Below are 20,856 nucleotides of genomic sequence, written 5' to 3' on the forward strand. Positions count from 1 at the left end.
ACAAGAATTAATCTTGTTTTAATTGATTAAATAAGATCTAATACATAAATGTCATACAAATATAAATACAAGATTATATGTGGCACACATTCTTGCAATGATTTAGACAAGTTTATAACATTCAATAATCATCAAACAAGTAAGAAAATGATTCGCGAAAGTCGAAGAGCCTGTAAGAATAACGGTTATCGACTTCGCCGATCAAGATTTTGTATTAGAGTTTTGTGAAATAGCACTCAATTTGTTTAGAACATCTTAATATACTCACACAACCTAAACAAACCTAAAAGAAATCAACAAAGAAATCCAAGATGCAAAGCAAGTAAAGACTTATTTTGAGAATGATATCGGTTCAAGAATTCATTAGTGTAATATGTCAAAAAATTAATATTCTACATGAACCGAGCAACTGCTTGTTCATCAGGGATGAACACTTGGGTATTTTGCATGAACTGGTTAATCGATTGACTTAATCGATATGAATCAGTTGATTGTTTGAGACATTAATGGGATTCCAACAAGTAGAAAATTATGTCTAAGAGCTAGTTTCATTTCTAAACCGATAAATAACCCTTCCCTTAGCCAAAACACGTATGGACCTCCTAAGCATACTCCCTCTCAAAACAATGTACAATACTCTTGTTTTCCTTGTAATCAGGTTAAGTATGAATTAGCTTTAATGTTGCACCCGCAAAAAAATTAGATAAAAATTTGATCTCAACCACTAAAAAACCCAGCATGTAATAATAGAACTCCTGAACATAAGGTCAAGAAGAGAAGTAGATGATTTAACAAACCTCTATAAAATTTAGTACATTCTTCCTAAATTCCAACTCTTTAATTATTAATTATCACAATTATATTAATACTTGCTTGGGTGTTTAGAATTGTATGTTATTTGATAAAAAGTTATTAAATTGTAGCTTTACCTTTCATATCTAATTCACTACACTATCCCTCCAGGGTCGAACAAAGACACTTGCCAACATTTTCACAGCACATCAAAAGAAGAATGATCATTAACAAGAGTACTATACAAAGTTTGTATCAATTGTACAGAAATACACACTAAATCTGAGAGGAACTCATTAACAGGAGAGGAGATCGCATGGCCAAACAGAAAAATAACTTTAATCATGGGAAAAAAATAAGGAACGATATCAAAGATCTCTCATAAGAAATCATAGACTCAATACAAATGGACTGGTATACTGGGATCTCACTATCTCGGCTTTACATATCATCAAATAACGCAGTGTACACTTCTGGATTGGAATTTAGTCACTTGTCAATTCCAAGTTCCTTCTGGATATCTCTTGTCAGGCTGAACTGTAGAGTATTATGCCATGGAAATTGAGTTCGAGTAACTGGAAGTTTTCTCCGCAGATCCTGCAACGCATCAAAATCACTTTAAGACACAAAAAATACAAAGAAAGCAGCCAGACAGACAGGAAAGGAAAGATTATGTCTACACCACAAGTTTCCTACTAAACCATCTTATTTCAAAAAAGAAAAGCAATATGCCTTGGTTTGTTCAGTAACTAGAGAGCACATATACCTCCTCACAATATTCAAATGCACGGAAAAATATGAGTTATGTATCTTAGGCAAAGTCCAAATAGAACAATAAGCCAACAGATATCACCAGATGTGGAAATACAAAATTTTGTAGCATGTAATCTAGTAAAGATTAAAGGATACCTTGAAAGTGGTATCTGGCAAATTTGAATAGGATGCCTGTCAAATAGTAATTGTTAGTAACGAAGCCTTAAAATCCAAGAATTTAAATGGAAAAGGAGACACAATGAGAACCTCAAGAGATTCCAAGTACTCTGCCTCATGGTGACGAATAATGTTCGCTATGGAAATAGCACAATCATCAGGGGCCTGAAACAAAAATTGTAAAAGATCAACCATTTTTGTCTGCTTTTCATCAGCAACAGAAGGACAGACAGACAGATATGCACGATGACAGCACAAGCAGGTGCTCCACTCTCCCCTTAAAATGATACTAATGTACAAACTTACAACTAAAAATGTGCTTAGTTATTTTATAGAAACTTGTTATTTTACTGAACAGCTTCATTACAAAGCTGCAAAACATAAAGCATGCTTTGCATGTCTGAAGAGTGAAATCACTGAAAAATCACTCAATCATTCTCATTATCGCTAAAGTTTAAAAGAAGGCATAATGGACTTAAAGGATAGGCTTCTGAAGCCAAGTGCTGGGTTTATCAGGGAGTATTTGCAATAGAATCTGGGAAATGGGAAATGGGAAATGGAAAATGTTGCTTTAAAGGTCACTCAACACAGACGACCAGACTGGATGCACAAGTCACCCAAATAATCAACGTTCCCCACACCAACCCTAGTAACTATAACCAGGATGTTCTTAATGTAATATTTTAGCATTACACCTTACCTGCTCCGAATACCTAGTTAAGATTCCAATTGAGTGGTGTCATGTGAAGGAATCTAGAGACAGTCTTGCCCTTCAGCAAGATGTAGCTGCTCTCAAGATTCAAAACCTGATATGTGCAATCTTGTAATTGCACGCCCAAAACTTAGCACCAAGAAATCCCCTATCCACCCTATGTATTGTACTTAAACAAAGAAGCTAAAATCTCATGATGAAAAAATGTCAAGCTAAAGGACTTATAGTTATTGCAATAACCTGAAAGATTGTTGCATCTTTACATTCATGTTTAGCATCCAACTGAACATTTCCCTCTTCATAATAATGAGCACCCACCTGAAATAAGAAGAATGCAGGAAAAAAGAAACAGCTTATACTTGCATTGTCTTACAAGTATGCAATCTGACTTTCAAATAACAGTCGACAGAAGTCAATTTTTTTCATCATACCTGTAATTTGCCTCTTACTTCTAGCATTTGTACATCTTCCTTGAACTCTATGTTCCACACTGATCGCCAACTTCCATTGCTATATGATATGCAAAAGAATATTATATGAAGATAAGCAGTCATAAAATATAGATGTTTCTGACTTGGAAGTGACATGGTATATTCAGATACAAGCGGGAGATGGAACACTAGGAACATGTCCTAAATGAAGTATCTGATAAAGAGTAAAAACTGACTAGAATTCCACTCACCAGAAATTCTGTGGGCTATTTTTAGCAGCAGAAATGACCACTACAAGTTCAAAATTAGATCCTGGTCCCTCCACATCCTTCCCATCAACACAGTAGACAGAACAGATACCTTTTGGATAAGCTTCAGCAACATATTTGAGCATTTCCGCATCCAGGGCACAACTAGCAGAGAACAAAATAGCATTGTTAATGGAAGAATGAATAGAATACTGCCCATAAAAAAGGAACTACTCTTGGTGCACTGCACCACAATTCAGGTCCTAAACAACCACTTATGCAAAACGCTTTTGGAATTAGTTGTATATATAAAGAGAAACTACAAACTGATTCTATAACTTTGCAATCCCAAATCACCTAAAGATGCACAGAAGAAAAGACAATTTAGGAAGAAAATTGTAATGAAGATGGCACAATTATTTCAAACTCCAAAAACTAAGCAAAAAGAATTCTATATAAATCAAACAGGAGCATTAAAAATAGTTTCTACGAGTTAAATCCTTTACAAGGAAAGATTTAGATGTAACTCATAAGCTCAGTCCTCAAACGCATTTAACTCTGATTCACTCTCACAAGCATTACTGAGTGTGTAAAGGATTAAAGGAAGAAGATAATAATTCAAAAACTACTTGCTCAAGCACTTGAATGTTCCAAATATTATATGATATAACCATGAAGTAGGGGTAGATACTATTTACCAAAAACACCTCTCTAAGTCTACCCTTCATTAGATAAAGGATTCTAACCTCTAAAATATCCTGATCATATTCTCAATCCAGCAGAATGTGATAGGAAATGAGAGTAATAGAAAATTGCAAGGTTGAAAGTTGAAACTTTACGAAGTGATACATAGGCAAGGAATAAGAGCTGAGAAAATGCTGTTTTCCGAAATCAAGCTCTTAAAATTTTAGCATCGATGCACTAATGACTAGAAGAACTTCTGGACAAACATAATCTAATATTAATAACCATAAGAGTTAGAAAGCATACCGAAATTCTTCGATATATGGTGATGAAAGTTCCTCATCAGCTGCAGGTCTCACGTCTGTACAAACCTGAACCAATTTAGCACATCACGATATAAAAGATGGACTAACAAACATATCAAAAAAAGACCAAGAAAAACAAAATGCACATGAGAGCAGACAGCAGACAAAATATGCACTTCAAGTTTTTTGGATAACTGACTTGCTTAACATGATCAACTGTCGCCACCTGTGCAGTTCTAGGATCAAGAAACTCATTCTCCTCGAGCTCGTTATAAGACGTAACCAGCACCTGCAAATACAATTTCAAAAGTTAGAGACGCAATTATAACTACCACAACTAACTGCATACAAAATAAATCAGGTTAACAGATCAATATATCTATACTTACAAATAAACCCTAAAATACAGTCTAAAAAATGATAAATAATCCTCCAAATAGATAAACTACTCCACACCACACAACCTTCATGGAAAATTAAAATGAAAACAAAAGAGAATAAATAGGCCGTCGCTAATGAGCCCATTATCTTCCATCCAAATACTAAACTAAAGAAAATAAACTAAAATATCCAAACAAAACCTCTGCTTTGATATTAAGCTTAGAATCAGCAAGTCAAAAACTTGCAAACCTACAAATAAACAAAATTAGCATAAAATCAAAGTGATAGCAATAAATATGGGGAAAAAAATATAAAGCTTCTACTTAATTCAAAGCAAATCATGTAACTATATTAACAATAACAAAAATTAAAATCAATTAATAAAATAAAATAAAATAATTAATTGTAAAATGGAACAAAAAATCCAATATTAAATTATCAAAATTCACTCGAATACCTAAATCGAAGCTCATAATTTATCGAAGCTCATAATTTAACTAATACACTCACATTTCACGAAATAATACCAAAATTAAGCAAAAAAAAAGACTTACATCTCCGCTTCGATTAGGTAATTCAAGGCAAATCAAGTGAGATTTATTGTAAAGAGGGAATGCCTCTGATGCCGCTTCATTATACACTTTCTCATCGTTCAATACCGATCTCAAATCTGCCAAATCCAAAACTGATCAATAATAAATACGAAATGCAACAAAAATAACAAAAAAAAAAGTCGCAAATGTGACCAACCGACCGACCTTTGGCGATGTATTGGATTTCACCAGCAGGTGAGTTAAGAAGAAACCATTTAGCGATCTCTCTCTTTTGCTTCTCGTTTAATTCGCATTCCTCTTCTGCCATTTTTTCGCTTCGTCGTCTCTCTCTGTATCTTTAATTTAAACAAAAATTAAAGAAATGTGTGTGAAGATATAATTACTGTGTGGATTTTTTTTTTCTTTTTATTGTTTTTGAAAAGGAAATGGAGAGAGGAGGGAGTGAGGGAGGTATGTGTGTGATCTGTAAAAGGCGAAAGCGAAATGATTTTGAGATCAGTGGGGTCGGTTTTTTTTGTGTGTGTATGATCGTGACCGTTCATTTGTAATTCCATTTTGCTGTTATAAATGCCTCTGATTATAATCCATTCAAGTATTTTTTATATATATTTTTTAAAATTTATTTTTAATATTAATATAATAGCATTTGAGAATATTAAAAAAATAAATTTTTTTAATTTTTTTTAAAATATTTTTAAAAGGCAAACAGACTATAAAAGCATACTTTGATTTTAACGGTAACGTTTAAGGTAGCACATCACATTATTTGCAAATGAAATGAAAAATATGAAATCATTAGACAGATGACTTCAACTTAGACTATAATTATTATGGTATTAAATAGAATATAAGTATTAAACCCGGTATTACAAGTTAACTTATAAAATTCATAGGTAACCAAAATTAAATTTTAATTAGTTATTTGACTAGTGTTTCGTTGTTGGTTGAATAATTTTTTGATAAAAAAATAAATATATAAGCTTTATAAATATGTTTTTTCTTAAAGAAAATCTAATTATAAATCAAAAGGCTCATGCATATATTTAATTAAATACATCAAGAATTATTTATGCCAATAAATATAAAAAAATAAAGTGTTAACGTCTCTAGTCAATTTGCATCTCTATAAGTCGAATATTTTTTTTCTAATGCAAAAAAATTAATATGTGAATGTTATTAACGTATTTTTTAAAATCAAGTAAAAAATATAATTGTGAGTCAAAAACCAATACTTATATATAATAAAATATAGTTAAAATTATATGTGTTAATAAAAACATATAAAATTTCAAGCTAATTTTTAACGTAGCAAAAAAATAAAATAATATTAAAACTACTACAATGAAATATTATTTTCTTAGTCTTTATATAATATTTTTTTCTAAAAAAATGTGTAAAGAAAAAAAATTACAAAATAATAGAGATAAGAACAAAAAAATAGTATAAATAGACAAAGTATAGAGTAATAAATTTTCAAATTGTAAGAAAAAAAATCCCAAAAAGAGTGCAAAGAAAAAAAAGAAAAAAAAGAAAAAATGATGATAAATGGATAAAGTATAAAATGATAAAAAATTCAAAATATAAAGAGGAAAATAAATATAAGAAAAACTTGTTTTTTAAAAAACAAAAATTTACAATTTTGCTCGGTGAAATTTACAAGTTATTTCTACGTAAAAACACTATTTTCTTTTAGTATATATATAATTTCAACAGAAAAAAATATTAACCTAATCAAACTGATTGATTATGTAAACAGAAACTGGATTGATTATTTAAACAGAAAAGGTCAGGATGATAGTCCAAGTTACTCTAAATATTATTGTATGTAATTCGTTCGTGTCGATTATTGTAATTACAAGAAAATCTTCCATCGTATGTGCTCTTATTAAATAGTTACACAGAAAGAAATTTTGTCACATTCAAGTAAAATCGATATCTAAACCAAAAAAAAATGAATAAAAGAGAACAAGTGATGGCTGGACAGCAAGAGGATCTGATAATGTTATTTGAGAAAGAAGAATGATGGGAGTGAGAACACCTTATGGTGTATCTAGCAGTGTTGTAAAAGAGAGCAAGTGATGGCTGCCTTGAGCAGGACTTCAGCATACGAAGATCTGATAATCAGGAACTGTGTCTCCAACATTCAAGTAGTTGACATCAACCACAACTTCTCCCAAATCATCTGCCAAGACCAACAATAGATGTCAAGCAACATGATGAATTGAAATTTGAATTTTGCAAGCGGAAAGATACAAGGTAAATGAAGCTCAAACCTTCATATATGGTCCTAGCAATGTTTACATATTCAGGTATGAGATCTCTGTATATGATTCCATCAGGACGGGCATCCAGCACGACTAGGACTCCTGCATGTCAATAACAAGCTAAATTAAGACACGAGAATTGAGACCTGAATCCATATTGATTTCTAGGAACATTTTGCTGAATAGTTGCTGGAAACAGAGGAACTTTCACTTTAGGAAAGACACAAGAATAGATGTGGCTTACAGCACTCTAAGACACTTCGTGTTTGATAAAAGCCAAGAAAATCAAATAGCGTCATGTAATCTTCAAGGAATAAAGATCACGGAACAAGTTCCGGCAATATACATTCCATGCATTATTTCTGTTAAGACTGCACAAGACTTAAGAGGAATGACTTCTGTGTCATTCACTAGTCTACCCTTCCCTTCTGAGTATTTTGAACACAGCTAACTCTGGTAACCATAAGACATGTCTACTTCTCTTGTACCACAAACAAATTAGAATTTAAGAGAGAGAAAGGCCAACACTATAGAGCTCAAAGTAAAGGAGACACAAGAAACTTTTAGAGAACAATTAAAAATAAAACAAGAAGAAGAAAGGAGATGCATACAGCTTCACATCCAAGTATCCTTTTTAGATGCATAAATTCAACTCTGAGTGGCTTTGCATATTGGTGGTTTCAATCATAATGAAAATGCTACAGGGATGAGAAATTACAGGGTTCATGAGATATGGGATTACTGTTTAACCTACAAAGTTTATCCATCCAGAAGCAGAACTCTGACTGTTGCAATACTACAGTAATGGCAACTTGAGAAATGTACCTGGTGCCACCCAAGCTTTAGTGGAATTGCTTGGCATTGGAAGCAACACGAGAATGTTTCGCAAATTCATAGAATCATCGTAAGTTACAGTAGAACCTGAAAGGGGGAAAGAAGTTGGTATTAGTACAACAGCCACATGTTTTCTTAGTGATATGATTTCATGATTTCAGATCAATTCCAACAGTTCAATAGAATTACTTTAAGCATTTACAAAGTTTATATGAAATAATAACAGATTCTGTTCTAGTTTCCTTTCAAAAAAAATGTAAATGAATTTTTTTTTTTAAAAAAAAAACTAATCCTTAATTCAGACCTTCATAACAGATGCAATTTTGCAGATTTAGGGATGAAAGAATGAAAATTGTTACAAGTGTTGGTAACAGAAACTGAAGTTGTGTTCATACGAGTTTTGCTGATTTACCTTTCTGGCAATATCCCATATTGTATGGAAATACTTCTTTATCATATGCGGGGTACTCTCTAGCATGGAACCTGCAAAATAAGTAAGAATTTGTCAATAACATGCAGAAAATTAACGAGCTAAATTCCATCAAGATCATAATCAAAACCATGTAACAACCATTACAAATTTAATAAAAACATTCATGCTTCAAGGAGAGACTTTCTTGAATAGAACAATGAACTCTCTCATTTAACCCTATGAAATGAGACAACAACAGACGCGGTCATAATATGTGAAACTGACTGGAGATACTACAATGTAAGCAGAGGACCGATACCTCAAAGCAGATTGGGTTTTGAACTAAAAACCTCTTTTGTACAGGATATCCTGCCCATCCATTGAATACAGGTCATATTCACACTAACATATTCGAATTTGGTCCTGGTTGCCAAGCAATTCACATATAGGTGCATATCCACAAACTACAACCATAGTAACACTACTTCATGCCTTCCAGATTGTGAATGAGTTCAATTTGTTATTACATTTTCACCATTCTTTTTGTGAAATTCAACCTTTCAGATATGTTTTTGATGTCTAATTGTGAAAATGCAGTCCTTAAAGGCACAAATGCAGACTATTTGCCGCACACATACCATTTAACATAAAATTCAATTTGCATCTGTACTGCACATAATCATTGGAAAGCGAAACGCAAAACTTACAATATCCCAAGTCTTCCTGTTTCCCTGGCAATGAAAACATGACCATGAAACAAATCATATCGATTCAAAGATACATTAAACCCAACTGACGGTCCTCGAGCAACAATGAGCTCAAACAAAAATTTAATATAAGAATTCAACTCCTGCGATTTAACAACAAAATGGTAGTGATTAACATAGAAGCTAAATTTAAAAAAAAAAAAAAAAAAAAACCCTTCTAAGAATGATACAAACCTCACTTATGAACCTTCTTCCATATGGTGTTCTAGTAAGCCCACATTTGTTCTCTTGGCATCCTTCAACATCAGGCACCTATAACAATATCAATTATCATAGATTTTTTTTTTATCTAGACAATAGCAATAATTCAGTTCACCTAAATTACTGCACTCTGCCACATTCATTTCCAACAATTTCTTCCTATCTACTACGATTGATCAAAAGATATTCTTCAGCTACCAATTCATGCTATAGTAAATCATGGGTTTTCACTAGCTTAACTGGAAATTAACTTTTGTGCGAAATGATCGATTATTCCTAATAAAAATGATTCACTCGTAAAAAAATAAAAGCTAAAACTCACAGGCAAGACAGTAGGATCCAGAGCTCGGTGTATTGAAGCTGGGTCTCCACCAGAATCAAGCGCAAGCCGAGCCAGTTCAAGGACAGGTTCAGGTGGCCACCAAATGAGTTCATTCTCTTCACTCTTGCTTCTCTCAACGCTAATCACGCTATTAGAACGGAGTCTGAGACTCCTTTGCTTAATATAACAGTCGCTGATACTGTTATATTTTGATGTTTTTGGTTTTGAAGGAGTGAAGGGAACAAGAAATTTAAGGCAAGAAGAGAGTTGTTGAGAGATTAAGGGGTTGATTTTGGAGGATTGGGTTGGAGGGCCCAAGAGGGAGAGTAGATCAGATGGTGTGGCTTTTGGGATTGATGATGGTGATGGTGATTTGAATGGGAGGAGGGAGGGAGATGATGATGAAGCTGTGAGGGAGAGGGAGAGGAAAATTGCAAATCTGAAAGAGCAGAAAGAGGGGCTGCCCATTTCCTCTCCCACCCAGTCTCAGCTTCCTTTCTCTGTGTATTTGGGTGGAAACTGAAATGGTAACAGAGAGTTGACTACTTCGACTTCCCTCCAATTTTTTACATGCTGCAGTTGGGCTTCTGTGTCAAGCCACCTCCCTTTTTACGATTCATTTAAGCAATCATGGAGCAAGGCAAGCGATGATGGGAGAAAGAAAATAAAAAATCAATGGACCTGGGTTTAGGATTTAAGTTCAAGAATTAGCCAATAGTCAGTGAGCTAATCTCAAAACAGGATTCGATGTCATTCATTTGCATGCTATCCAAGTTTCTGAGCCATGGTTGGATTTCGGCCATGGGATGGCTGGCTTGATGACCAAAACAGGATACCTCTGGGAAAAATCGGACCTTATGTTTCATGTAACATTGATCATGAGAAATAAGATGATCCAATGTCTAGCATCTGAAGTCTGAACTCCTGGGCATGAGATGAAATGGGCTGTGCATTGGCAAGTTGCATGTCATGGTATCTAGCTTATGCCTTAAACAACCTGCCGATCTATATCAGCTGTAAAATGACAAGATAAAGGTTGATTCTAGATTAACCTTTCAAATCAAATTAACAAGTTAATCCAAAATTAACCGAGTTAACCCGTCAAACCCCAAAAAAAAACCAGAAAAAAAAAATTTAAGTTAACTCATCAAATCCAGAATCCGTGCCATGAAAATTTAATAACTAAATTAAAAAAGAAACATTAACAAAAAAAAAATTTAAACAAAAAAAGTATTCATTAAAAAAAATAAAGAGAAGAAAAAAAAAACAGCTTAAAAAAACAAAAGAAAAGAAAAAATTGAACTGCAATAGACAGCTCAGTCTAGTTTTTCGTATATGTTATAATAATTATAACATAGCTCAACAAAGAGAATGAAATGGTTGCTTGAAAAGTTTGTCGATGAGAAGCACAAAATACAAACTACCATATAACTGATTGAATCTTGAGATGATCGATAAAAGTGTACAGAACTTCTATCTTGCTTTTGATGATAAACAATTTTTGTTCATATCCGAGGCTTTTCTACCCTCTAAATATGTTTTTCGACACGATTTTATAAAGGTGAGAACCGATACTCCGCATATCGAAGATGGGCTCATGTACTGCGACAAAGCATCACCAGCTGTTCTCGAGGGCTTGACAATTCTTTCCTTCTGTAGAACAACTTGCATTCCAGGACCCTCCTCTCTTCTGCTCCAGCAAGGAAGAAGGAATGGCACTAGAAGGGATCTGCAACTTTAATGCCAGCTGACTTGTCCCAATCCTCTGGGGGCAAGACATCTGCCATTATCTTTTCCTGACCCTGCCAAAGAATCTGGAAACAATAGTGCCATACAAGGTAAGTCAACGTACTTGAACGTCCAATTGGGGTAAATAAAACAATCAGGTGTGTAAGAGAAAGTATTCTTTTAAGAACTTACTTTGTCAATGACCCCGAATTCTTTGGCTCTTCTAGAATCCATATAAAATGGTCTCTTCATTACATTAGCTACAGTCTCTACTGACTGATGAAAGATCGAGTTATTCAATTAGTTCCCGGGTCTGGTAGTTTTAAGATTAAATAAAAAGGCTACACATTAAAGAATCGTACTCACATTTCCGGTGTGCTTGGCCAGAAGTTCTGTTAGAACATCCCTGTTTATTACTGCCTGCAAAATTAATGATGACAGTAGAGTGATGATGATTTCCAGAAATATATATTAGAATTTGATTTACAGAGCAGTGACCTCAAAAGGTTCTAAAACAAGTCTTCAGAGAAGTGATTAGCTTATTATCTCCTCATATCAGTGTAATCGGCAGAAAGAAATGAAAGATATTACAAAAATAAAGAATGCACATATAAAATCACAGTTGTTATTATGGCCCACTCTTTTGAGTTTTGACTACCAAAGAGAGCTTGGAAAATGAGCATAGAATGAATTGGAAAGTACAGAAATGGACAATAACATGAAATAAGAGCAAAAATTGCCAAAGTTGACTAATAACCATGACACTTTCATTCAAGCTATAAAATGGGTTAAACGAACCTCTTTAGCACGAATAAGAACATCACTAGCAGGCATCAATCCTGATGATGGAACACGAGGCTGTTGGATCATTGCTGAAACACTTGATGTTAGATAGGAGATGGAATGATAGCATAAGCACTCTACAATTGCAAATTTTGCAAGCCCACTGCATCATACCTTTTGCATGTGGCATCATGTACCGGTGACCCTTTGTTCCTGCAGCTAGTAGAAGACAAGCCTGGCCAATAGCAGCTCCTACAGCAACTGTATGTATCTGCAATAGAAATATCGTAAAGGTCTAGATGCATCCTGCAGAATAGCATATATGTCTTCATAAAATCAAATCCCTATTAGTGGTCATCTATCCATTCAATGCTCTTGAAGAAAGAGAGGCCAAAACAATTTTTGAAGAGAAACCCACCTCATTCTTTAACTGCATCATTGAATCATAGATAGCAAAACCTTCTGTCTCCATTCCAACCTGAATATCCAGTATGCAGAAACTACATTAAAAATTAATATCCGATGAAAGGATTGGGAGATAAATTTTTATGAGAACTACACAGAGGGTTAATTACTGAAAGGAGAGAGAGGACTCGAAAGAGAACATATGTATCACCACAGCTGTCCCATCTATGTCATCTACATTGGTCCTAATTTGTTCATGATAAACCAAAATATTTTGTAATGCAGGAAATACCCAACTAGTCCTAAGTCTAACAACTCAATCTCCAAAATGGTATATATAACTTTCTAGGTTGATGAAAGATTTTCACTATCCAAACAAAGCTAGGAAGTGGGATACTTAAGTTCCCCTCAGGTTTGTTGTATAGACCAATCAGCCAGAATGGTTCAAGGTTCTTGGTTTACGCCTTCTTGCACCACATTTCATGACCAAGGGCCGTCACAACCATTTGCCACGAGGCCTGAATGAGGGAACGCATAGTTGCATGACCCCACAGGTGCCAATTGCCCTTTCAGTAGAGGAACTAACCATAACAACTTTGCTCACCAACACGGATGGGCACCTAACTAACTGAGGCATCGAGGCTATTCCATCGGACAGAAGAGTCAACTCAGTTAAGCAACCCATCCAAGAGTCCTCTCAGCTAATCTGATGGTAGGATTCACGACCCCATTGACCCACTCTTGCTTTCAGTTTTACTTGCCCACTTCCCACTGGTGCTATACTGAAATACTTAACAAAATCGGAATTTGTAACTCAGAAAAATGGATTGTGCTTTGAGACTAGACTCAAACCTATTACAACAATATACTGATTTGCAAAAGCAAAGCATCCATGTCCCTTAACTTTATAAACTTCCACGCATTCAACATGTTCTACTTATAACAGAACACTTATCCTTCAAAACTCTAAATTGAGGATAATCTAGCACTGAAACAGATAGGTACCTCACAACAGGAACAATCACCTAGTGTATCTCATTTCCAACATGTATCATATCACAAGAAGAAATGAGCTTACCGATTCACCATCATCACGGGTTGTTCCTGTAGAATTAATATAGATATAAATTGGTGCTTTTGGATCCATCCATTGCAAATACATCAATTCTGCAACAACCAGCTCCGTGACAGCAGCCACTAGCTGAGACAAACAAATGTCTAACATATCAAACACATCACACAAACAAACTCAGCTTACAAAGTACAAACCACATTATTACTTGGTACCAATCCATGTCAAAATGCTTCAAATTCAAACTCTCTTTTGCATGATTGAAGTTTTCCCTTGATAGCAAATTAAATTATCTTCACATAATGATACATGCTAGCAACTAGAAATTAAGTAAAAAGGGTACTTAATTAGATATGTAAAAATTAAGACACTTACAGGCATGCCAATGTAAACAATTCTTCCATGTAGAAGCAAAGAGGGCAAATCAGGCGGAGGCGTTCTTGGCCTATGCTCGTTATAGGACACCGATCTTTCCACCTAAGATTTTCAATCAATAAAGATTCCAATTAAAAAAGAAAACTACTAAACGCGCACAAAGTTGAGTTTCTAAAACACTAAAGCCATGTTTGGTTTACTTGCAAATCAAAACCAAAATAAAACTTTGCTCCACCAGTAACAAAAGTTTCAACCGATAAAAAAAACCCATTACAGAATGAAATCAAAGAACTCATAAACACACACAAAAATGAATTCTAAAACACTAAGGCCATGTTTGGTTCACTTAGAAATAACAAGCAGAATAAACTCTTCCCTTCACCAATAACAACCAAGAATTCTTACAGCCACTCACAGACAGTTACTTCCAATTTCTATTTAGGCTCAATTAATTACAAGCATATTTAACATCAAAACAAAATAGAAATTGGTTCTCTTTTTAAGACCATGTTTGGTTCACTTAGAAATAACGAACAGAATAAACTCTTCCCTTCACCAGCAACAACCAAGAACTTCTTACAGCCACTCACAGACAGTTATTTCCAATTTCTGTTTAGGCTCGATTAATTAAAAGCATAGTTAACATCAAAACAAAGATAGAAATCGGTTCTCTTTTCGAGAAACCAAACGCGGTCTTATGAACTCACCTGAGCAGGAGTGGCCATGAGCTTGGGAGACTCAAAGATGTCAAGATACGGCGGCGTATCAGAACCGCTGACGGGGCTGTCTTGAAGGAGAGAGTCAGGAGAAGTGGCAGCAATTGAAGCGAGTTTCGACAGAAATGGGTCTTTAGGGTTTATTGGAGGCATAGGGATATTAGAAGAAGATGATGAATTTCTTGCATTAATTGAAGCAAAACATTTGATTCTAAGGTTGTCGATGGTGTTAGGTTTTAGCTTAATTGATTTTGAATATAAAGTTGAAGATGGCAATGAACATGTCGTCAAAGGCAGTACTACTTGAAAACAAGAAGTTCTTGCCATGGTGATTCTCTCCCTCTCTCTCTCTCTCTCTGGTGTGTTACCACAGCTTCAGCTTTTGGTTTCTTCTTCTATTGATTAGGGAACTGGAGGAGGAGATTGCCGGTTAAATTTGTGAGGTAATGGGCTAGTTGATTTTATTGTTTACAACTTCTTAAGCCCATTTAGGTCTCTCTCAAGGTCTTGGGCGAGCCATTCTAGAGGAGGGATGGGAAAAGCCCAACTCTATTCTCAAAATTTTTATGGTGTTTATAAAATAATTTAAAATTCAAGAAATAATTAATAAGATTTTATTTTAAAATATGATAATTACTTGTTCACCTAATAGCCAAAATAATTTTTTTTGTGATGGTATTGTGTTTTTTTAAATTTAAATTATTTTCATGTACTTTTAGATTGTTTTAATATGTTGATATCAAAAATAAATTTAAAGAAAAACAAAAAATTATTTTTATATATTTTTAAATAAAAATTATTTTAAAAATTAATCATTGTCTCAAAATCAAAATCAAAATTAGACATTTTAAAAATCAATTCCATTGCAATAATATACAATGAAAAAGTTTCAATTTATTTTTATTTAATAAATATTATTGGTGGAGACAAACATGTTATTTAAAATAAAATGTGGGCAGCTCTCTCACAAATGTAAGTTTCCTCTTTTCTTTGTTTTTCTCTCATGGAGTTTTTAAACCCAGTCCAAGGCCTAGATTTCAAGTTTTGACTGGGTCACTGGGTTACTCGGGTCAATTCTGATTTAAAAAAAAAATTAAAACGATATCGATTTAGTAAAAAATAAAAATCAACATGTTACAACCAGGTTTTTGATCGAGTTAAGCAAATTATTTCAAATTTTATTTTTTTTTATTTTTTTAAATCCGGTCCAATCCTGGATAAACCAGGTTTGAAAACCATGATTGATGTAGCTTGTTAGGCTTCAATGACTTGCAGGTCCCTAATTAGGGCTGAGCATTTCCGGTTCGGTCCGGTTTTGAACCAAAATAAACAACCAAACCTATTTTTTAAATTTTTTGAACTGAACTGAACTGAAAACCGATTCAAACCGATTAATTTCGGTTCGGTTCGGTTTTTTTCCCTTCCAAACTGGTTCAAATCAAAATTATTCCAACTTGTTCACAATCCCAAAAAATCCCTAATCCCTACGTCGAAGAAGGCAACTAAAAATCTTTCTTGTTTGGGCATTTTGATGCTCTGTGCCCCGACCGCCCACAATTAAAACAAGAGCCTTCAAATCCAAAGCTTCTGCTACGCACAATAAAGAAAAGATATCATGTTTGTTGGCTGAAACTTGTATGAACAAATTGTCCAAACCCTCAGCCACACAAGCCAGCAAAAGATAAGAAACACAACAGGAAAAAAAGGGGGGGGATGAAAGGAAAAAAAATCCACAACTTGGCACTTGTCCACATCATGCATGCACCCCATAAAACCTGTAACTTTAGGTTTATAAAGAGTAAAGAGAGGGGAGAAAAATCAAAGCAAAGAAGAGTAAAGGGAAAAGAGAGGGATATGCAGAGAAAGGGGAGGGATATGTAGAGCAGGGAAGGGACTGTAACTTTAGGTTTACAAAGAGTAAAGAGAGGGGAGAAAAATCAAAGTGAAGGAGAGTAAAGGGAAGGGAGAGGGATATGCAGAGAAGGGGGGGCTAAAGGGAGGGAGGGATATGCATAGAGGGGACTGATGGCTAAATGTGATTTTAGGGTGAGAAAATATTGTATTTATACTTATTTTTTTTAAAAGTGCTGGCTGGTTGAACCGGTTCGGTTCAATCGGTTTCAAACTTTAGAAACCGAAACCGAACCGAACCGGAATTTTTTTGTGATTTTTTAATCGGTTAATTCGGTTTTTTTTCGGTTCGGTTTTTTCAGTTATTTTTTTTTTCTATTTTCTGAGTTTAATCAGTTTTATCGATTTTTTTGCTCACTGCTATCCCTAATGCATGGCATTTTCAGCTACCTGCAAGTTGCGAGCCATCCATGTGCCCCCTTCAAAAAAAATATATATATATATATATATATTCAAATAAACTAAAAGCCGTGGTTATTTTACTGTAGATGGAGATACAATTCACCGTGGAAAGTGGTTTTTTTACTGTAGATGGAGATACAATTCACCGTGGAAAGTTTTACTAGCAATATTGATGGGTTAAGAACACCTTTCCTTTTCCTATTGCAAGCAAAAACAAATGGCAACCTCAACCTATGAGGAAGACTATCATCTCCAGTATGCTATGCAACTTTCAAGTGCATCAGTGCTGCCTCTGGTTTTGAAAGCAGCAATAGAGCTAGGTGTGTTTGAGATAATAGAAAAGGCTGGTCCTGATGCCTTGCTCTCAGCTTCAGATATTGTCGCTCAATTTCCCACACAAAACAATCCGGAAGCCCATATTCTGCTAGACCGTAACCTCTGCCTGCTCGCAAGCCATTCCATTCTTACTTGCTCAGTGTCCACCAAGAATATTCAGGATGGTCATTCCCAGAGGTTATATGGATTAGCACCTATGGCCAAATACTTTACCAAGAACCAGGATGGAGGATCGTTGAGTCCCTTTTTAGCTATGATTCATGACAAGGTTATGATGGATATGTGGTAAGAGACTTCATAAGTATTGCTTTTTTCATATATTCTATTTCTGTTGCCGAATTGTTTGTTGCTATAGTTAGTTTGTGATTTTTCTTCTTCTTTCACTATGAAATAACAACAGGTACCACTTAAAAGACGCAGTTCTGGAAGGAGGGATTCCATTTGAAAAGGCTCACGGGATAAATTCTGCAGAATATCTAAAAAAAGATGCAAGATTTTGTGAGCTATTCAGCAGTTCCATGAAAAGTTTCAACGTTACATTTATGGAGACAATTCTGGACATATATGATGGATTTGAAGGTGTAAAATGCTTGGTGGATGTGGGTGGTGGAAATGGTTCTATCCTTAACATGATCATTACCAAGTACCCTGCAATTAAGGGTATCAACTATGATTTGGCTTCAGTTGTGGAAAGCTCACCATCCTACCCAGGTATTGATCTTTTGTTTTGATCTTTTATTTTAACTTATTACTAACAAATCGAAAGGATGCTTGCCTCTTCTTGAAGTTGAAACGCGACTAGTATATATATATATATGATCCCCAAAGTCTTGATGCTGATAAATTATTACATGTCGATGACAACAAAAGCATGTCTCGATCAATCATACATGAAGCTCAAACATATGTTGTTTTTACTGTTCACAACCTCTCGTATTTTATTATAAATTACAGTAGTGCAATTTTTAGAGTTTTTTTAATTTGGTTCTTAAATATTTTTTTTGTTTGTATAATTAAACCATTTTGAGATTAAATTAGAGTTTAATTGTATTTTTTTTTATAAGAGATGGTTGAATTAAAAAAAAAAGAGACTGAAGTGAAAAAAACAGAAAACTTTGGTGGAAGATAGAAAATTTCTGTCAAAAATTCATTTGAGTTCCCCCATTATTTTTAGCTAATAGACGATTGATCTCTTAATTTTTATAAAATTAGATTTTGATATCAAACTTTATTTTACTCGTTTCAATCATTTTTTGGTTTGATGAGAGAGGGGAGGTTGCTGAATTCTGGTTTAGAGAAAAAAAATACCCGTTGGAGAGGGATCTAGCCATCGAAACATTCATTGTTTTGTGTCTAATGATTTTGTATGACGAGAAGAGTTAAGATTAGATTTTTTTTACATTAAAAACACCTAAAAATCATATCTCAGCTTGGGAAGTTTTTTGGTTTCGAGTGGATTTCGATTTATATGGCAGTTTTTATGTTTTTTTTGTGGCCATGGATTAGTATAACAGGGTCTCTAGGGTGTTTTCTAGGTGCTTTGAATCAAAAATAAATTGTAAATGAGTTTTTTAATTAAAAAAAAAAACAAAAGACCATGTTAATTTTTTCTGCCACTATTTTAAGAATGAACAGACGACGCGTTAAATTTCTTTTTGGATGCATGGTCATCCACCCCCGTTAAACTAAAAAATATAGTAGGTTCATGTGCTTGGGCATAGCCTTGCAAGCCTGCGCACAGGGCGTTGCTTGATGGGGCTAAGCACTAAGCCTGCCCTACCAAGCCTAGCAGCGCGTAGCTTGGTTTTTTTTTTTAACTTTTATTTTTTAAAACAAATAATAAATCAGTTGATATTTTTTAAAATATATTCTGGGTTTATTTTTAATTGCTTTGTGGTGATTTTTAATGATATTGAGTGTGTTTAGTTTTTAAAAAGGTAAATATTATTCACCTGTAATTTTTTCTTGATTTTATATAGATTATTTTTTTAATATTGATTTTCTTATAAGATTTTTCATATGTGCAACCTTTTTTTTTGTGTGTGTTTTTATTCTTTAAGTTTTATACGTATGTTGATTTTTATTATAAATTTTATATGTTTTTCTTTTACAAATTTATTTTTATAGAGAAATTCATTAAACACAACAAGGTAAATTACTCATGTTCCAATGTTAAATATTTTGATCTTCGCTTGATTTTTTTACAACATCTTGGTATTTAGTTGGTATTTTATTTTGAAAATATTTTTTTATTATGTTGTTAAATAAAAAAATAGTTTTGGAAAAAAATATATAATCTCATTGGAGTCCATAACCTGATTCACAAGTTTAATATGCTAGCCCGGGTTACCCGGTTCATAAGTTTGATGAGTTTACCCATTGGTTAGATATGCTTTTTTTTGGGTCCGTTAATAGTTTTTTTGTGATTTTATCTTTCAATATTAAATTGATTGGGAAATAAAATGTATGATATTTTATTTTGTTTTTTTTAGGGTTATCATTGTCTCAAATAAATTTTTATTAAACCGTGTTTTTATCAATTATTAGATTATATTTCGATTTATGAAATCAATTAATTTAATTTGGATTAACTTCCTGCGCTATTTAGTTTCAAACTCGAGTTAGATAAAAAAATAAGCTGTAAGATTTCAAAATTAATCCATTAAATAAAGTTTAATAACATCATAAAAAAATTCTTTATATTCTTTATATTTTTTATATATTAAAAAATTTATACAACCCGGAGTGAAAACCGCCAATATACCAGTTAATTAATTGAGATTTGCATGTATGGACACAACTCTATCCCAAAATAAAAAATTTCCATCCACACCGTTGCACCACCCTCGACAATCCACATGAAGGACACATTTTTCTAGAAAAAAATGGAAAACTTCTTTTATCAGTCAGTCCCGCTTGGTCGGGTCGGGTCCAGTAAAAGGCTCCATGTACACAGTCTTTAACAAATGCATCCCGCGAACGTTTTCAAACTTGGGAGTTGGGATTATAAAAAAGAAACTGACCCTACATTAAAAATTTATTAGTAGTGGAGTGTGTACTCTGCAGTCTGCACTGACTTTACATAATGAACAGTGCAGAGTGAATTGAATTCACTCTGTACATACGGTAATGGAGAATAAATGGTGTGGAATACAGACAATAAAAAGTAATAAATTTTTTATTATTATTATGGATGTCTGGATCAGTTTGCGTGCACTTTGACTAATTTCAGAAATCCTGAAGTTAATGTCTATATAAACCTCTAATAAACACTCATTAGTCCCAAGCTCT

General features: G+C 33.8%; 4 protein-coding genes across 4 annotated transcripts; 1 reads left to right on the forward strand and 3 right to left on the reverse strand.

Moving 5' to 3' along the window:
- Positions 1 to 988: 988 nt before the first annotated feature.
- On the reverse strand, positions 989 to 5,499 carry LOC7481732 (F-actin-capping protein subunit alpha). Its single transcript, XM_002319481.4, has 10 exons — positions 5,242 to 5,499; positions 5,038 to 5,153; positions 4,302 to 4,391; positions 4,104 to 4,168; positions 3,117 to 3,278; positions 2,866 to 2,944; positions 2,675 to 2,752; positions 1,813 to 1,887; positions 1,702 to 1,737; positions 989 to 1,389 (listed from the first exon to the last, which is right to left on the reverse strand). The coding sequence occupies exons 1-10, from the start codon at positions 5,342 to 5,344 to the stop codon at positions 1,282 to 1,284; spliced, it is 912 nt and encodes a 303-aa protein (XP_002319517.1). The 5' UTR covers positions 5,345 to 5,499; the 3' UTR covers positions 989 to 1,281.
- Positions 5,500 to 6,829: 1,330 nt separating this feature from the next.
- LOC7481733 (uncharacterized) lies at positions 6,830 to 10,820 on the reverse strand. The gene is made up of 7 exons (XM_002319482.4): positions 9,838 to 10,820; positions 9,489 to 9,566; positions 9,255 to 9,397; positions 8,548 to 8,618; positions 8,127 to 8,222; positions 7,311 to 7,403; positions 6,830 to 7,219 (listed from the first exon to the last, which is right to left on the reverse strand). Exons 1-7 carry the CDS (start codon positions 10,303 to 10,305, stop codon positions 7,137 to 7,139), a joined length of 1,032 nt encoding a protein of 343 aa, XP_002319518.3. The 5' UTR covers positions 10,306 to 10,820; the 3' UTR covers positions 6,830 to 7,136.
- Positions 10,821 to 11,237: 417 nt separating this feature from the next.
- Positions 11,238 to 15,333, reverse strand: LOC7481734 (ATP-dependent Clp protease proteolytic subunit-related protein 3, chloroplastic). Its single transcript, XM_052446646.1, has 9 exons — positions 14,908 to 15,333; positions 14,201 to 14,302; positions 13,832 to 13,954; positions 12,767 to 12,826; positions 12,523 to 12,619; positions 12,364 to 12,437; positions 11,932 to 11,985; positions 11,758 to 11,841; positions 11,238 to 11,651 (listed from the first exon to the last, which is right to left on the reverse strand). Exons 1-9 carry the CDS (start codon positions 15,241 to 15,243, stop codon positions 11,556 to 11,558), a joined length of 1,026 nt encoding a protein of 341 aa, XP_052302606.1. The 5' UTR covers positions 15,244 to 15,333; the 3' UTR covers positions 11,238 to 11,555.
- A 2,088-nt stretch (positions 15,334 to 17,421) lies between these two features.
- LOC112326165 (caffeic acid 3-O-methyltransferase-like) lies at positions 17,422 to 18,545 on the forward strand. Its single transcript, XM_052446647.1, has 2 exons — positions 17,422 to 17,850; positions 17,966 to 18,545. The coding sequence occupies exons 1-2, from the start codon at positions 17,447 to 17,449 to the stop codon at positions 18,294 to 18,296; spliced, it is 735 nt and encodes a 244-aa protein (XP_052302607.1). The 5' UTR covers positions 17,422 to 17,446; the 3' UTR covers positions 18,297 to 18,545.
- The last annotated feature ends 2,311 nt before the right edge of the window (positions 18,546 to 20,856 follow it).

This window comes from Populus trichocarpa, chromosome 13 (assembly GCF_000002775.5).
Source record: "Populus trichocarpa isolate Nisqually-1 chromosome 13, P.trichocarpa_v4.1, whole genome shotgun sequence".
Classification (NCBI taxonomy): Eukaryota; Viridiplantae; Streptophyta; class Magnoliopsida; order Malpighiales; family Salicaceae; genus Populus; species Populus trichocarpa.

Excerpts from the sequence above, each read along its gene's own strand:
- LOC7481732 (XM_002319481.4), bottom strand. The coding sequence starts at position 5,344 with ATGGCAGAAGAGGAATGCGAATTAAACGAGAAGCAAAAGAGAGAGATC. Across the intron at positions 4,169-4,301 it reads CAGTTGATCATGTTAAGCAA|GTTTGTACAGACGTGAGACC; the intron begins GTCAGTTATCCA and ends AAATTGGTTCAG. Across the intron at positions 2,945-3,116 it reads AATAGCCCACAGAATTTCTG|CAATGGAAGTTGGCGATCAG; the intron begins GTGAGTGGAATT and ends CATATCATATAG.
- LOC7481733 (XM_002319482.4), bottom strand. The coding sequence starts at position 10,305 with ATGGGCAGCCCCTCTTTCTGCTCTTTCAGATTTGCAATTTTCCTCTCC. Across the intron at positions 9,567-9,837 it reads TGGATCCTACTGTCTTGCCT|GTGCCTGATGTTGAAGGATG; the intron begins GTGAGTTTTAGC and ends ATATTGTTATAG. Across the intron at positions 8,619-9,254 it reads ACAGGAAGACTTGGGATATT|GTTCCATGCTAGAGAGTACC; the intron begins GTAAGTTTTGCG and ends CTTATTTTGCAG.
- LOC7481734 (XM_052446646.1), bottom strand. The coding sequence starts at position 15,243 with ATGGCAAGAACTTCTTGTTTTCAAGTAGTACTGCCTTTGACGACATGT. Across the intron at positions 12,827-13,831 it reads CCCGTGATGATGGTGAATCG|GTTGGAATGGAGACAGAAGG; the intron begins GTAAGCTCATTT and ends CTGGATATTCAG. Across the intron at positions 12,438-12,522 it reads CATGATGCCACATGCAAAAG|CAATGATCCAACAGCCTCGT; the intron begins GTATGATGCAGT and ends CAAGTGTTTCAG.
- LOC112326165 (XM_052446647.1), top strand. The coding sequence starts at position 17,447 with ATGGCAACCTCAACCTATGAGGAAGACTATCATCTCCAGTATGCTATG. Across the intron at positions 17,851-17,965 it reads AAGGTTATGATGGATATGTG|GTACCACTTAAAAGACGCAG; the intron begins GTAAGAGACTTC and ends AAATAACAACAG.